This window comes from Carcharodon carcharias, chromosome 24, assembly GCF_017639515.1.
Source record: "Carcharodon carcharias isolate sCarCar2 chromosome 24, sCarCar2.pri, whole genome shotgun sequence".
Taxonomy (NCBI): Eukaryota; Metazoa; Chordata; class Chondrichthyes; order Lamniformes; family Lamnidae; genus Carcharodon; species Carcharodon carcharias.
In genome coordinates this window covers 12,771,442-12,789,993 of record NC_054490.1, presented here as the reverse complement: position 1 = coordinate 12,789,993, position 18,552 = coordinate 12,771,442, and the positions used below count along the sequence as shown (strand labels likewise).

General features: G+C 62.1%; 1 protein-coding gene across 1 annotated transcript in view; it reads right to left on the bottom strand.

Annotated features, from left to right (window-relative positions):
• The window catches only part of LOC121269413 (V-type proton ATPase 116 kDa subunit a2-like), an 84,392-nt gene that overhangs the window by 52,721 nt on the left and 13,119 nt on the right, over window positions 1–18,552 (bottom strand). Inside the window, exons 5-6 of the mRNA XM_041174027.1 lie at window positions 16,040–16,122; window positions 14,699–14,792 (exon numbers count right to left, since the gene is read on the bottom strand). Coding sequence (XP_041029961.1) covers window positions 14,699–14,792; window positions 16,040–16,122 — 177 coding nt within the window. The remainder of the gene's footprint in view (window positions 1–14,698; window positions 14,793–16,039; window positions 16,123–18,552) is intronic.

The following is an 18,552-nucleotide window of genomic DNA, read 5'->3' as shown; positions in this document are numbered from 1 at the left end:
CGCACTCACTCACTCAACCTCCTCCACACTCACTCACTCTCCCCCGCACTCACTCACTCTCCCCCCACTCACTCACTCTCCCTCGCACTCACTCACCATCCTCCGCACTCACTCACTCGCCCCCGCACTCACTCACTCGCCCCCGCACTCACTCACTCACTCGCCCCCGCACTCACTCACTCGACCCCGCACCCACTCGCCCCCGCACCCACTCGCCCCCGCACCCACTCGCCCCCGCACTCAATCGCCCCCGCACTCACTCACTCACTCGCCCCCGCACTCACTCACTCACTCGCCCCCGCACTCACTCACTCTCCCCCGCACTCACTCACTCGCCCCCGCACTCACTCAATCGCCCCCGCACTCACTCACTCGCCCCCGCACGCACTCACTCGCCCCCGCACTCACTCACTCGCCCCCGCACTCACTCACTCGCCACCGCACTCACTCACTCGCTCCCGCACTCACTCACTCGCCCCCGCACTCACTCACTCACTCTCCCCCGCACTCACTCACTCACGCTCCCCCGCACTCACTCACTCACTCTCCCCCGCACTCACTCACTCACTCTCCCCCGCACTCACTCACTCACTCTCCCCCGCACTCACTCACTCACTCGCCCCTGCACTCACTGACTCACTCTCCCCCGCACTCACTCACTCTCCCCTGCACTCACTCACTCACTCTCCCCCGCACTCACTCACTCTCCCCCGCACTCACTCATCCTCCCCTGCAATCACTCACTCACTCTCCCTCGCACTCACACACTCACTCCCCCCCGCACTCACTCACCCTCCCCCGCACTCACTCACTCTCCCCCGCACTCACTCACTCACTCTCCCACGCACTCACTCACTCACCCTCCCACGCACTCACTCACCCTCCCCGCACTCACTCACCCTCCCCCGCACTCACTCACTCACAACCGCACTCACTCACTCACCCCCGCACTCACTCACTCACTCACCCCCGCACTCACTCACTCACTCTCCCCCGCACCCACTCACTCGCCCCCGCACTCACTCACTCGCCCCCGCACTCACTCACTCGCCCCCGCACTCACTCACTCACTCGCCCCCACAATCACTCACTCACTCTCCCCCATACTCACTCACTCACTCGCCCCTGCACTCACTGACTCACTCTCCCCCGCACTCACTCACTCTCCCCTGCACTCACTCACTCACTCTCCCCCGCACTCACTCACTCTCCCCCGCACTCACTCATCCTCCCCTGCAATCACTCACTCACTCTCCCTCGCACTCACACACTCACTCTCCCCCGCACTCACTCACCCTCCCCCGCACTCACTCACTCTCCCCCGCACTCACTCACTCACTCTCCCACGCACTCACTCACTCACCCTCCCACGCACTCACTCACCCTCCCCGCACTCACTCACCCTCCCCCGCACTCACTCACTCACAACCGCACTCACTCACTCACCCCCGCACTCACTCACTCACTCACCCCCGCACTCACTCACTCACTCTCCCCCGCACCCACTCACTCGCCCCCGCACTCACTCACTCGCCCCCGCACTCACTCACTCGCCCCCGCACTCACTCACTCACTCGCCCCCACAATCACTCACTCACTCTCCCCCACACTCACTCACTCACTCGCCTCCGCACTCACTCACTCGCCCCCGCACTCACTCACTCTCCCCCGCACTCACTCACTCTCCCCCACACTCACTCACTCACTCGCCCCCGCACTCACTCACTCACTCTCCCCCGCACTCACTCACTTGCCCCCGCACTCACTCACTCAATCATTCGCCCCCGCACTCACTCACTCACTCGCCCCTGCACTCACTCACTCACTCTCCCCTGCACTCACTCACTCACTCGCCCCCGCACTCACTCACTGAATCACTCGCCCCCGCACTCACTCACTCTCCCTCGAACTCACTCACCATGCCCCGCACTCACTCACTCGACCCCGCACTCACTCACTCGCCCCCGCACTCACACACTCACTCGCCCCGCACTCACTCACTCGCCCCCGCACTCACTCGCCCCCGCACTCACTCCCCCCCGCACTCACTCACTCGCCCCCGCACTCACTCACTCAATCACTCACTCTCCCCGCACTCACTCACTCTCCCCCGAACTCACTCACTCGCCCCAGCACTCACTCACTCACTCGCCCCCGCACTCACTCACTCACTCGCCCCCGCACTCACTCACTATCCCCCGCACTCACTCACTCTCCCCCGCACTCACTCACTCACTCTCCCCCGCACTCACTCACTCACTCTCCCCCGCACTCACTCACTCACTCTCCCCCGCACTCACTCACTCTCCCCCGCACTCACTCATTCACTCACCCCCGCACTCACTCACTCACTCTCCCCCGCACTCACTCACTCTCCCCCGCACTCACTCACTCACTCTCCCCCGCATTCACTCACTCACTCTCCCCCGCATTCACTCACTCACTCTCTCCCGCACTCACTCTCCCCCGCACTCACTCACTCACTCTCCCCCGCACTCACTCACTCACTCTCCCCCGCACTCACTCACTCACTAACCCCGCACTCACTCACTCACACTCCCCCGCACTCACTCAATCACTCACTCTCCCCTGCACTCACTCACTCTCCCCCGCATTCACTCACTCACTCTCCCCCGCACTCACTCACTCAATCACTCACTCTCCCCCGCACTCACTCACTCACTCTCCCCCGCACTCACTCACTCACTCTCCCCCGCACTCACTCACTCACTCTCCCCCGCACTCACTCACTCACCCTCCCCCGCACTCACACTCACCCTCCCCCGCACTCACTCACTCAACCTCCTCCACACTCACTCACTCTCCCCCGCACTCACTCACTCTCCCCCCACTCACTCACTCTCCCTCGCACTCACTCACCATCCTCCGCACTCACTCACTCGCCCCCGCACTCACTCACTCGCCCCCGCACTCACTCACTCACTCGCCCCCGCACTCACTCACTCGACCCCGCACCCACTCGCCCCCGCACCCACTCGCCCCCGCACCCACTCGCCCCCGCACTCAATCGCCCCCGCACTCACTCACTCACTCGCCCCCGCACTCACTCACTCTCCCCCGAACTCACTCACTCGCCCCCGCACTCACTCACTCTCCCCCGCACTCACTCACTCGCCCCCGCACGCACTCACTCGCCCCCGCACTCACTCACTCGCCCCCGCACTCACTCACTCGCCACCGCACTCACTCACTCGCTCCCGCACTCACTCACTCGCCCCCGCACTCACTCACTCACTCTCCCCCGCACTCACTCACTCACGCTCCCCCGCACTCACTCACTCACTCTCCCCCGCACTCACTCACTCACTCTCCCCCGCACTCACTCACTCACTCTCCCCCGCACTCACTCACTCGCCCCTGCACTCACTGACTCACTCTCCCCCGCACTCACTCACTCTCCCCTGCACTCACTCACTCACTCTCCCCCGCACTCACTCACTCTCCCCCGCACTCACTCATCCTCCCCTGCAATCACTCACTCACTCTCCCTCGCACTCACACACTCACTCTCCCCCGCACTCACTCACCCTCCCCCGCACTCACTCACTCTCCCCCGCACTCACTCACTCTCCCACGCACTCACTCACTCACTCTCCCACGCACTCACTCACCCTCCCACGCACTCACTCACCCTCCCCGCACTCACTCACCCTCCCCCGCACTCACTCACTCACAACCGCACTCACTCACTCACCCCCGCACTCACTCACTCACTCACCCCCGCACTCACTCACTCACTCTCCCCCGCACCCACTCACTCGCCCCCGCACTCACTCACTCGCCCCCGCACTCACTCACTCGCCCCCGCACTCACTCACTCACTCGCCCCCACACTCACTCACTCACTCTCCCCCGCACTCACTCACTCACTCGCCTCCGCACTCACTCACTCGCCCCCGCACTCACTCACTCTCCCCCGCACTCACTCACTCTCCCCCACACTCACTCACTCACTCGCCCCCGCACTCACTCACTCACTCTCCCCCGCACTCACTCACTTGCCCCCGCACTCACTCACTCAATCATTCGCCCCCGCACTCACTCACTCACTCGCCCCTGCACTCACTCACTCACTCGCCCCTGCACTCACTCACTCACTCGCCCCCGCACTCACTCACTGAATCACTCGCCCCCGCACTCACTCACTCTCCCTCGAACTCACTCACCATGCCCCGCACTCACTCACTCGACCCCGCACTCCCTCACTCGCCCCCGCACTCACTCACTCACTCGCCCCGCACTCACTCACTCGCCCCCGCACTCACTCGCCCCCGCACTCACTCCCCCCCGCACTCACTCACTCGCCCCCGCACTCACTCACTCAATCACTCACTCTCCCCGCACTCACTCACTCTCCCCCGAACTCACTCACTCGCCCCAGCACTCACTCACTCACTCGCCCCCGCACTCACTCACTCACCCCCGCACTCACTCACTATCCCCCGCACTCACTCACTCTCCCCCGCACTCACTCACTCACTCTCCCCCGCACTCACTCACTCACTCTCCCCCGCACTCACTCACTCACTCTCCCCCGCACTCACTCACTCTCCCCCGCACTCACTCATTCACTCACCCCCGCACTCACTCACTCACTCTCCCCCGCACTCACACACTCACTCTCCCCCGCACTCACTCACTCTCCCCCGCACTCACTCACTCACTCTCCCCCGCACTCACTCACTCACTCTCCCCTGCACTCACACACTCACTCTCCCCCGCACTCACTCACTCACTCACTCTCCCCCGCACTCACTCACCCTCCCCCGTAATCACTCACTCACTCTCCCCCGCACTCACTCACTCTCCCCCGCACTCACTCACTCACTCTCCCCCGCACTCACTCACCCTCTCCCGCACTCACTCACCCTCCCCCGCACTCACTCACCCTCCCCCGCACTCACTCACTCACTCACCCCCGCACTCACTCACTCACCCCCGCACTCACTCACTCACCCCCGCACTCACTCACTCACCCCCGCACTCACTCACTCTCCCCCGCACTCACTCACTCTCCCCCGCACTCACTCACTCTCCCCTGCACTCACTCACTCTCCCCCGCACTCACTCACTCTCCCCCGCACTCACTCACTCTCCCCCGCACTCAGTCACTCTCCCCCGCACTCACTCACTCTCCCCCGCACTCACACACTCTCCCCTGCACTCACACACTCTCCCCCGCACTCACACACTCACTCTCCCCCGCACTCACTCACTCACTCTGCCCCGCACTCACTCACTCACTCGCCTCCGCACTCACTCACTCGCCCCCGCACTCACTCACTCTCCCCCGCACTCACTCACTCTCCCCCGCACTCACTCATTCTCCCCTGCACTCACTCATTCTCCCCTGCACTCACTCACTCACTCGCCCCCGCACTCACTCACTCACTCTCCCCCGCACTCACTCACTCGCCCCCGCACTCACTCACTCACTCAATCACTCGCCCCCGCACTCACTCACTCACTCTCCCCTGCACTCACTCACTCACTCGCCACCGCACTCACTCACTGAATCACTCGCCCCCGCACTCACTCACTCTCCCTCGCACTCACTCACCATACCCCGCACTCACTCACTCGCCCCCGCACTCACTCACTCGCCCCCGCACTCAATCACTCACTCGCCCCGCACTCACTCACTCACTCGCCCCCGCACTCTCACTCACTCGCCCCCGCACTCACTCACTCTTCCCCGCACTCACTCACTCTTCCCCGCACTCACTCACTCTCCCCCGCACTCACTCACTCTCCCCCGCACTCACTCACTCTCCCCCGCACTCACTCACTCACTCTCCCCCGCACTCACTCACTCACTCTCCCCCGCACTCACTCACTCACTCTCCCCCGCACTCACTCACTCACTCTCCCCCGCACTCACTCACTCACTCTCCCCCGCACTCACTCACTCACTCTCCCCCGCACTCACTCACTCTCCCCCGCACTCACTCACTCTCCGCCGCACTCACTCACTCACTCTCCACTGCACTCACACACTCACTCTCCCCCGCACTCACTCACTCACTCTCCCCCGCACTCACTCACCCTCCCCCGTAATCACTCACTCACTCTCCCCCGCACTCACTCACTCTCCCCCGCACTCACTCACTCACTCTCCCCCGCACTCACTCACCCTCCCCCGCACTCACTCACCCTCCCCCGCACTCACTCACTCACTCTCCCCCGCACACACTCACCCTCCCCCGCACTCACTCACCCTCCCCCGCACTCACTCACTCACTCTCCCCCGCACACACTCACTCACCCTCCCCCGCACTCACTCACCCTCCCCGCACTCACTCACCCTCCTCCGCACTCACTCACTCACTCACCCCCGCACTCACTCACTCACCCCCGCACTCACTCACTCTCCCCCGCACTCACTCACTCTCCCCCGCACTCACTCACTCACTCTCCCCCGCACTCACTCACTCACTCTCCCCCGCACTCACTCACTCACTCTCCCCCGCACTCACTCACTCACTCTCCCCCGCACTCACTCACTCACTAACCCCGCACTCACTCACTCACACTCCCCCGCACTCACTCACTCAATCACTCACTCTCCCCCGCACTCACTCACTCAATCACTCACTCTCCCCCGCACTCACTCACTCAATCACTCACTCTCCCCCGCACTCACTCACTCAACCTCCCCCGCACTCACTCACTCACTCTCCCCTGCACTCACTCACTCACTCTCCCCCGCACTCACTCACTCTCCCCCGCACTCACTCACTCACCCTCCCCCGCACTCACTCACTCACCCTCCCCCGCACTCACTCACTCAACCTCCTCCACACTCACTCACTCTCCCCCGCACTCACTCACTCTCCCCCGCACTCACTCACTCTCCCTCGCACTCACTCACCATCCTCCGCACTCACTCACTCGCCCCCGCACTCACTCACTCACTCGCCCCCGCACTCACTCACTCACTCGCCCCCGCACCCACTCGCCCCCGCACCCACTCGCCCCCGCACCCACTCGCCCCCGCACTCACTCGCCCCCGCACTCACTCACTCACTCGCCCCCGCACTCACTCACTCACTCGCCCCCGCACTCACTCACTCGCCCCCGCACTCACTCACTCGCCCCCGCACTCACTCAATCGCCCCCGCACTCACTCACTCGCCCCCGCACGCACTCACACGCCCCCGCACTCACTCACTCGCCCCCGCACTCACTCACTCGCCACCGCACTCACTCACTCGCTCCCGCACTCACTCACTCGCCCCCGCACTCACTCACTCACTCGCCCCCGCACTCACTCACTCACGCTCCCCCGCACTCACTCACTCACTCTCCCCCGCACTCACTCACTCACTCTCCCCCGCACTCACTCACTCACTCTCCCCCGCACTCACTCACTCACTCCCCCCTGCACTCACTGACTCACTCTCCCCCGCACTCACTCACTCTCCCCTGCACTCACTCACTCACTCTCCCCCGCACTCACTCACTCTCCCCCGCACTCACTCATCCTCCCCTGCAATCACTCACTCTCCCTCGCACTCACACACTCACTCTCCCCCGTACTCACTCACCCTCCCCCGCACTCACTCTCCCCCGCACTCACTCACTCACTCTCCCACGCACTCACTCACTCACTCTCCCACGCACTCACTCACCCTCCCACGCACTCACTCACCCACAACCGCACTCACTCACTCACCCCCGCACTCACTCACTCACTCGCCCCCGCACTCACTCACTCACTCGCCCCCGCACTCACTCACTCGCCCCCGCACTCACTCACTCGCCCCCGCACTCACTCACTCGCCCCCGCACTCACTCACTCGCCCCCGCACTCACTCACTCACTCGCCCCCACACTCACTCACTCACTCTCCCCCGCACTCACTCACTCACTCGCCTCCGCACTCACTCACTCGCCCCCGCACTCACTCACTCTCCCCCGCACTCACTCACTCTCCCCCACACTCACTCACTCACTCGCCCCCGCACTCACTCACTCTCCCCCGCACTCACTCACTTGCCCCCGCACTCACTCACTCAATCATTCGCCCCCGCACTCACTCACTCACTCGCCCCTGCACTCACTCACTCACTCTCCCCTGCACTCACTCACTCGCCCCCGCACTCACTCACTGAATCACTGGCCCCCGCACTCACTCACTCTCCCTCGCACTCACTCACCATGCTCCGCACTCACTCACTTGCCCCCGCACTCACTCACTCGCCCCCGCACTCACTCACTCACTCGCCCCGCACTCACTCACTCACTCTCCCCCGCACTCACTCACTCACTCTCCCCCGCACTCACTCACTCACTAACCCCGCACTCACTCACTCACACTCCCCCGCACTCACTCACTCAATCACTCACTCTCCCCCGCACTCACTCACTCAATCACTCACTCTCCCCCGCACTCACTCACTCAATCACTCACTCTCCCCGCACTCACTCACTCAACCTCCCCCGCACTCACTCACTCACTCTCCCCCGCACTCACTCACTCACTCTCCCCCGCACTCACTCACTCTCCCCCGCACTCACTCACTCACCCTCCCCCGCACTCACTCACCCTCCCCCGCACTCACTCACCCTCCCCCGCACTCACTCACTCAACCTCCTCCACACTCACTCACTCTCCCCCGCACTCACTCACTCTCCCCCCACTCACTCACTCTCCCTCGCACTCACTCACCATCCTCCGCACTCACTCACTCGCCCCCGCACTCACTCACTCACTCGCCCCCGCACTCACTCACTCACTCGCCCCCGCACTCACTCACTCACTCGCCCCCGCACTCACTCACTCACTCGCCCCCGCACCCACTCGCCCCCGCACCCACTCGCCCCCGCACTCACTCGCCCCCGCACTCACTCGCCCCCGCACTCACTCACTCACTCGCCCCCGCACTCACTCACTCACTCGCCCCCGCACTCACTCACTCTCCCCCGAACTCACTCACTCGCCCCCACACTCACTCAATCGCCCCCGCACTCACTCACTCGCCCCCGCACGCACTCACTCGCCCCCGCACGCACTCACTCGCCCCCGCACTCACTCACTCGCCACCGCACTCACTCACTCGCTCCCGCACTCACTCACTCGCCCCCGCACTCACTCACTCACTCTCCCCCGCACTCACTCACTCACGCTCCCCCGCACTCACTCACTCACTCTCCCCCGCACTCACTCACTCACTCTCCCCCGCACTCACTCACTCACTCTCCCCCGCACTCACTCACTCACTCCCCCCTGCACTCACTGACTCACTCTCCCCCGCACTCACTCACTCTCCCCTGCACTCACTCACTCACTCTCCCCCGCACTCACTCACTCTCCCCCGCACTCACTCATCCTCCCCTGCAATCACTCACTCACTCTCCCTCGCACTCACACACTCACTCTCCCCCGCACTCACTCACCCTCCCCCGCACTCACTCTCCCCCGCACTCACTCACTCACTCTCCCACGCACTCACTCACTCACTCTCCCACGCACTCACTCACCCTCCCACGCACTCACTCACCCACAACCGCACTCACTCACTCACCCCCGCACTCACTCACTCACTCACCCCCGCACTCACTCACTCACTCGCCCCCGCACTCACTCACTCGCCCCCGCACTCACTCACTCGCCCCCGCACTCACTCACTCGCCCCCGCACTCACTCACTCGCCCCCGCACTCACTCACTCACTCACTCGCCCCCACACTCACTCACTCACTCTCCCCCGCACTCACTCACTCACTCGCCTCCGCACTCACTCACTCGCCCCCGCACTCACTCACTCGCCCCCGCACTCACTCACTCTCCCCCACACTCACTCACTCACTCGCCCCCGCACTCACTCACTCACTCTCCCCCGCACTCACTCACTTGCCCCCGCACTCACTCACTCAATCATTCGCCCCCGCACTCACTCACTCACTCTCCCCCGCACTCACTCACCCTCCCCCGTAATCACTCACTCACTCTCCCCCGCACTCACTCACTCTCCCCCGCACTCAATCACTCACTCTCCCCCGCACTCACTCACCCTCCCCCGCACTCACTCACCCTCCCCCGCACTCACTCACTCACTCTCCCCCCGCACACACTCACCCTCCCCCGCACTCACTCACCCTCCCCCGCACTCACTCACTCACTCTCCCCCGCACACACTCACTCACCCTCCCCCGCACTCACTCACCCTCCCCGCACTCACTCACCCTCCTCCGCACTCACTCACTCACTCACCCCCGCACTCACTCACTCACCCCCGCACTCACTCACTCTCCCCCGCACTCACTCACTCTCCCCCGCACTCACTCACTCACTCTCCCCCGCATTCACTCACTCACTCTCCCCCGCATTCACTCACTCACTCTCCCCCGCACTCACTCACTCACTCTCCCCCGCACTCACTCACTCACTCTCCCCCGCACTCACTCACTCACTCTCCCCCGCACTCACTCACTCACTAACCCCGCACTCACTCACTCACACTCCCCCGCACTCACTCACTCAATCACTCACTCTCCCCCGCACTCACTCACTCAATCACTCACTCTCCCCCGCACTCACTCACTCAATCACTCACTCTCCCCCGCACTCACTCACTCAACCTCCCCCGCACTCACTCACTCACTCTCCCCCGCACTCACTCACTCACTCTCCCCCGCACTCACTCACTCTCCCCCGCACTCACTCACTCACCCTCCCCCGCACTCACTCACCCTCCCCCGCACTCACTCACTCAACCTCCTCCACACTCACTCACTCTCCCCCGCACTCACTCACTCTCCCCCCACTCACTCACTCTCCCTCGCACTCACTCACCATCCTCCGCACTCACTCACTCGCCCCCGCACTCACTCACTCACTCGCCCCCGCACTCACTCACTCACTCGCCCCCGCACTCACTCACTCACTCGCCCCCGCACTCACTCACTCGCCCCCGCACTCACTCACTCACTCTCCCCCGCACTCACTCACTCACGCTCCCCCGCACTCACTCACTCACTCTCCCCCGCACTCACTCACTCACTCTCCCCCGCACTCACTCACTCACTCTCCCCCGCACTCACTCACTCACTCCCCCCTGCACTCACTGACTCACTCTCCCCCGCACTCACTCACTCTCCCCTGCACTCACTCACTCACTCTCCCCCGCACTCACTCACTCTCCCCCGCACTCACTCATCCTCCCCTGCAATCACTCACTCACTCTCCCTCGCACTCACTCACTCACTCTCCCACGCACTCACTCACCCTCCCACGCACTCACTCACCCACAACCGCACTCACTCACTCACCCCCGCACTCACTCACTCACTCACCCCCGCACTCACTCACTCACTCGCCCCCGCACTCACTCACTCGCCCCCGCACTCACTCACTCGCCCCCGCACTCACTCACTCACTCGCCCCCACACTCACTCACTCACTCTCCCCCGCACTCACTCACTCACTCGCCTCCGCACTCACTCACTCGCCCCCGCACTCACTCACTCTCCCCCGCACTCACTCACTCTCCCCCACACTCACTCACTCACTCGCCCCCGCACTCACTCACTCTCCCCCGCACTCACTCACTTGCCCCCGCACTCACTCACTCAATCATTCGCCCCCGCACTCACTCACTCACTCGCCCCTGCACTCACTCACTCACTCTCCCCTGCACTCACTCACTCGCCCCCGCACTCACTCACTGAATCACTGGCCCCCGCACTCACTCACTCTCCCTCGCACTCACTCACCATGCCCCGCACTCACTCACTTGCCCCCGCACTCACTCACTCGCCCCCGCACTCACTCACTCACTCGCCCCGCACTCACTCACTCACTCTCCCCCGCACTCACTCACTCACCCCCGCACTCACTCACTCACTAACCCCGCACTCACTCACTCACACTCCCCCGCACTCACTCACTCAATCACTCACTCTCCCCCGCACTCACTCACTCAATCACTCACTCTCCCCCGCACTCACTCACTCAATCACTCACTCTCCCCCGCACTCACTCACTCAACCTCCCCCGCACTCACTCACTCACTCTCCCCCGCACTCACTCACTCACTCTCCCCCGCACTCACTCACTCTCCCCCGCACTCACTCACTCACCCTCCCCCGCACTCACTCACCCTCCCCCGCACTCACTCACTCAACCTCCTCCACACTCACTCACTCTCCCCCGCACTCACTCACTCTCCCCCCACTCACTCACTCTCCCTCGCACTCACTCACCATCCTCCGCACTCACTCACTCGCCCCCGCACTCACTCACTCACTCGCCCCCGCACTCACTCACTCACTCGCCCCCGCACTCACTCACTCACTCGCCCCCGCACCCACTCGCCCCCGCACCCACTCGCCCCCGCACCCACTCGCCCCCGCACTCACTCGCCCCCGCACTCACTCACTCGCCCCCGCACTCACTCACTCACTCGCCCCCGCACTCACTCACTCTCCCCCGAACTCACTCACTCGCCCCCGCACTCACTCAATCGCCCCCGCACTCACTCACTCGCCCCCGCACGCACTCACTCGCCCCCGCACTCACTCACTCGCCCCCGCACTCACTCACTCGCCACCGCACTCACTCACTCGCTCCCGCACTCACTCACTCGCCCCCGCACTCACTCACTCACTCTCCCCCGCACTCACTCACTCACGCTCCCCCGCACTCACTCACTCACTCTCCCCCGCACTCACTCACTCACTCTCCCCCGCACTCACTCACTCACTCTCCCCCGCACTCACTCACTCACTCCCCCCTGCACTCACTGACTCACTCTCCCCCGCACTCACTCACTCTCCCCTGCACTCACTCACTCACTCTCCCCCGCACTCACTCACTCTCCCCCGCACTCACTCATCCTCCCCTGCAATCACTCACTCACTCTCCCTCGCACTCACACACTCACTCTCCCCCGCACTCACTCACCCTCCCCCGCACTCACTCTCCCCCGCACTCACTCACTCACTCTCCCACGCACTCACTCACTCACTCTCCCACGCACTCACTCACCCTCCCACGCACTCACTCACCCACAACCGCACTCACTCACTCACCCCCGCACTCACTCACTCACTCACCCGCGCACTCACTCACTCACTCGCCCCCGCACTCACTCACTCGCCCCCGCACTCACTCACTCGCCCCCGCACTCACTCACTCGCCCCCGCACTCACTCACTCGCCCCCGCACTCACTCACTCACTCACTCGCCCCCACACTCACTCACTCACTCACTCGCCCCCACACTCACTCACTCACTCTCCCCCGCACTCACTCACTCACTCGCCTCCGCACTCACTCACTCGCCCCCGCACTCACTCACTCTCCCCCGCACTCACTCACTCTCCCCCCACACTCACTCACTCACTCGCCCCCGCACTCACTCACTCACTCTCCCCCGCACTCACTCACTTGCCCCCGCACTCACTCACTCAATCATTTGCCCCCGCACTCACTCACTCTCCCTCGCACTCACTCACCATGCCCCGCACTCACTCACTTGCCCCCGCACTCACTCACTCGCCCCCGCACTCACTCACTCACTCGCCCCGCACTCACTCACTCGCCCCCGCACTCACTCACTCGCCCCCGCACCCACTCGCCCCCGCACCCACTCCCCCCCGCACTCACTCACTCGCCCCCGCACTCACTCACTCAATCACTCACCCTCCCCCGCACTCACTCACCCTCCCCCGCACTCACTCACTCACTCTCCCCCGCACTCACTCACTCACTCTCCCCCGCACTCACTCACTCACTCTCCCCCGCACTCACTCACTCACTCTCCCCCGCACTCACTCACTCACTCTCCCCCGCACTCACTCACTCACTCTCCCCCGCACTCACTCACTCACTCTCCCCCGCACTCACTCACTCACTCTCCCCCGCACTCACTCACTCACTCTCCCCGCACTCACTCACTCGCCTCCGCACTCACTCACTCGCCCCCGCACTTACTCACTCGCCCCCGCACTCACTCACTCGCCCCCGCACTCACTCACTCACTCGCCCCCGCACTCACTCACTCACTCACTCGCCCCCGCACTCACTCACTCAATCATTCGCCCCCGCACTCACTCACTCAATCACTCGACCCCGCACTCACTCACTCTCCCCCGCACGCACTCACTCTCCCCTGCACTCACTCAATCACTCTCCCCCGCACTCACTCACTCTCCCCCGCACTCACTCACTCTCCCCCGCACTCACTCACTCTCCCCCGCACTCACTCACTCTCCCCCGCACTCACTCACTCTCCCCCGCACTCACTCACTCACTCTCCCCCGCACTCACTCACTCACTCTCCCCCGCACTCACTCACTCACTCTCCCCCGCACTCACTCACTCTCCCCCGCACTCACTCACTCACTCTCCCCCGCACTCACTCACTCACTCTCCCCCGCACTCACTCACTCACTCTCCCCCGCACTCACTCACTCTACCCCGCACTCACTCACTCACTCTCTCCCGCACCCCGCCTCTCACTCTCTCCCCCACCCCGCCTCTTTCTCTCACTCCCCCACCCCGCCTCTTTCTCTCACTCTCCCCCACACTCACTCTCTCCCCCAACTCTCTCTCTCTCTCTCCCACCCCATCTCTCTCTCTCTCTCTCCCTCCCTTTCTCTCTTCTTTCCCCACATCCCCGCCGTCTTTCTCCCCCCCATCACCTCCTACCATCTTGTCTCTATCTCACTCACCGCCTTGAGATCTTCGATCCGTGTGAGCAGACCCTGCAGCATCTCTTGCTGCTCCTCTGTGGTACCGGGATATGGGAAGACCTGACAGTGGTAACTTGGGAAAGACGAGGGAGAGAAGCGGTTAGGATTTGTGCTACAGACGCTGAGCAGAGCAAAAACGGTGGGGGAGACTGACTGCGGCGGGGGGAGACTGACTGGGGCGGGGGGGAGACTGACTGGGGCGGGGAGACTGACTGGGCTGGGGGGGAGACTGACTAGTGGGGGGGAGACTGACTGGGGGGGGGGGGGAGACTGACTGGGCTTGGGGGGAGACTGACTTGGGGGGGGAGACTGACTGGGCTGGGGGGGAGACTGACTGGCGGGGGGAGACTGACTGGCGGGGGGAGACTGACTGGCGGGGGGAGACTGACTGGGCTGGGGGGGAGACTGACTGGGGGGGGAGACTGACTGGGGGGGGGGAGACTGACTGGGGGGGGGGGAGACTGACTGGGGGGGGGGGAGACTGACTGGGGGGGGGGGAGACTGACTGGGGTGGGGGGGGGAGACTGACTGGGTGGGGGGGAGACTGACTGGGCGGGGGGGGGAGACTGACTGGGCGGGGGGGGAGACTGACTGGGCGGGGGGGGAGACTGACTGGGGGGGAGAGACTGACTGGGGGGGGAGACTGACTGAGGGGGGAGACTGACTGAGGGGGGAGACTGACTTGGGGGGGAGACTGACTAGGGGGGGTGGGAGACTGACTGGGTGGGAGAGACTGACTGGGGGGGAGAGACTGACTGGGGGGGAGAGACTGACTGGGGGGGAGAGACTGACTTGGGGGGGGAGACTGATTGGGGAGGGGAGACTGATTGGGGAGGGGAGACTGACTCGGGGGGAGACTGATTCGGGGGGGGGAGACTGACTCGGGGGGGGTGGGGGGGCTTCGTGGATTGTGAAAGAATCCGAGAGAGTTAAGCTGAGAGGAATCTTCTCCACGTGGGCTGTGGAGTCCACCATGGGCGTGGGAAGGACAAATCCTTCAGATCGAAGGCAGAGGGGGACCTGTTCATCACGCAAACCGAGCGGGACGCGTGGAATCCTTTCCCTCAGAACGCAGCCAATAATCAGGGTCAGGAAAATCTCCTCGCGAGAGATTACCGGATTGTAGGACGTGACAGGGGCTGGATGGAGTCCACAGGCAGGTCAGCTGCGGTCTGGGGTAACCGGCTCGAAAGGCTGAATGGGGCCTCCTCCTGTTCCTGTGTAACAGGCTCGAGGGGCTGAATGGGGCCTCCTCCTGTCCCTGTGTAACAGGCTCGAGGAGGGGGCTGTATGGGGAACTCCCCGAGACCCGTGACTCACCAATCGCAAATCTTCTTGACCTTCTGGCCAATTTGTTCTCCCCAATAGGAGATCAGGAACACCACCGGTTTCAGCATTTCACCCTGGAGTCAAAAACAGAGATCTGACCAGTGAACCAGTCAGCTCGGACCTCCCTACACTGCCCAGTAACAGAGGGAGCACCCTTAACATCTCCAGTAACTGAGGGGTTCCTGTTCATACATACTCGGTAACAGGGCGGGTTCTCCTTAATACTCCCCAGTAACTGAGGGGTTCCCGTTAATACTCCCCCAGTAACTGAGGGGTTCCCGTTAATACATACCCAGTAAGAGAGCGGGTTCCCCTTAATACTCCCCAGTAACTGAGGGGTTCCTGTTAATACATACCCAGTAACAGAGCGGGTTCTCCTTAATACTCCCCAGTAACTGAGGGGATCCTGTTAATACATACCCAGTAACAGAGCGGGTTCTCCTTAATACTCCCCAGTAACTGAGGGGTTCCCGTTAATACTCCACTAGTAACTGAGGAGTTCCTGTCAATACTCCCCGATAAAAGAGGGACTGCCGCCAATACGCCCACAGTAACTGAGGGGTTCCCGTTAATACTCCCCCAGTATCTGAGGGGTTCCCGTTAATACATACCCAGTAAGAGAGCGGGTTCCCCTTAATACTCCCCAGTAACTGAGGGGTTCCTGTTAATACATACCCAGTAACAGAGCGGGTTCTCCTTAATACTCCCCAGTAACTGAGGGGTTCCCGTTAATACTCCACTAGTAACTGAGGGGTTCCTGTCAATACTCCCCGATAAAAGAGGGACTGCCGCCAATACGCCCACAGTAACTGAGGGGTTCCCGTTAATACTCCCCCAGTATCTGAGGGGTTCCCGTTAATACATACCCAGTAAGAGAGCGGGTTCCCCTTAATACTCCCCAGTAACTGAGGGGTTCCTGTTAATACATACCCAGTAACAGAGCGGGTTCTCCTTAATACTCCCCAGTAACTGAGGGGTTCCCGTTAATACTCCACTAGTAACTGAGGGGTTCCTGTCAATACTCCCCGATAAAAGAGGGACTGCCGCCAATACGCCCACAGTAACTGAGGGGTTCCCATTAATACATACGCAGTAACAGAGCGGGTTCCCCTTAATACTCTCCAGTAACTGAGGCGTTCCCGTTAATACTCTGCCAGCAACAGAGGGGTTCCCATTAATACTCCCCGATAAAAGAGGGACTGCCGCTAATACGACCACAGTAACTGAGGGCTTCCCGTTAATAAATACCCAGTAACAGAGCGGGTTCCCCTTAATACTCTCCAGTAACTGAGGGGTTCCCGTTAATACATACCCAGTAACAGAGCGGGTTCCCCTTAATACTCTCCAGTAACTGAGGGGTTCCTGTTAATAATCCCCGATAAAAGGGGGACTGCCGCTAATACACCCACAGTAACTGAGGGGTTCCTGTTAATACTCCCCAGTAACAGAGCGGATTCTCCTTAATGCTCCCCAGTAACAGAGCGGATTCTCCTTAATACTCCCCAGTAACTGAGGGGTTCCCATTAATACTCCGCCAGCAACAGAGGGGTTCCTGTTAATATTCCCCCTGTAATGGAGGGTTTCCTGTTAATACACCCCCAGTAACAGAGCGGGTCCCGTTCATACTCTCCCAGTAACAGAGGGGTTCCTATTAATGCTTCCCTAGTAACAGCGGGGTCCCGTAAATACTCCCCAATGACAGTGAGGGTCCCAATAATACTGCCCCAGTAATGGAGGGGGCCTGTTAATACCCCCCAGGTAACAGAGGGTGTCCCATTAACCCCAGTAATTAAGGGGTTCCCGTTAATACTCCCCCAGTAACTGAGGGGTTCCAGTTAACACTCCCCAGTAACAGTGGGGGTCCCGTTAATACTCCCCCAATCACAGAGGGTTTCCTGTTAATACTCCCCAAGAACAGAGGAGTTCTCATTAATACTCCCCAGTAACAGTGGGGTTCCTGGTAATACTAGCCCAGTTAATGCTCCCCAGTAACAAAGGGGTCCAGTTAAAACTCTTCCGGTAACAGAGGGGTTCCTGTTAATACTCTTCCAGTAACAGAGGAGTTCCTTCTAATACCCACCAGTGACAGAGGGGTTCACATTAATACTCCCCAGTAACAGAGAGGTTCCTGTTAACACTCCCCCAGTAACAGAGGGGTCACTCTCCCCATCCGTCTCTCCCCCACCCCTGTCTCTCTCTCTCCCCATCTCCCCCTAGCCCCATCTCCCTCTCTATCTCTATCTCCCATCCCTGTGTCTCTCTCTCTCTCTGTCTCTCTCTCTCTCTGTCTCTCTCTCTCTCTCTCTCTCTCTGTCTCTCTCTCTCCCGGCCCCATCTCTCTCTCTGTCTCTCTCTCTCCCCATCTCTCCCCATCCCCATCTCCCTCTGTATCTCTATCTCCTATCCCTGTCTCTCTCTCTCTCTCTCTTTCTGTCTCTCTCTCCCGGCCCCATCTCTCTCTCTGTCTCTCTGTCTCTATCTCTCCCCACCCCCTCTCTCTCTCT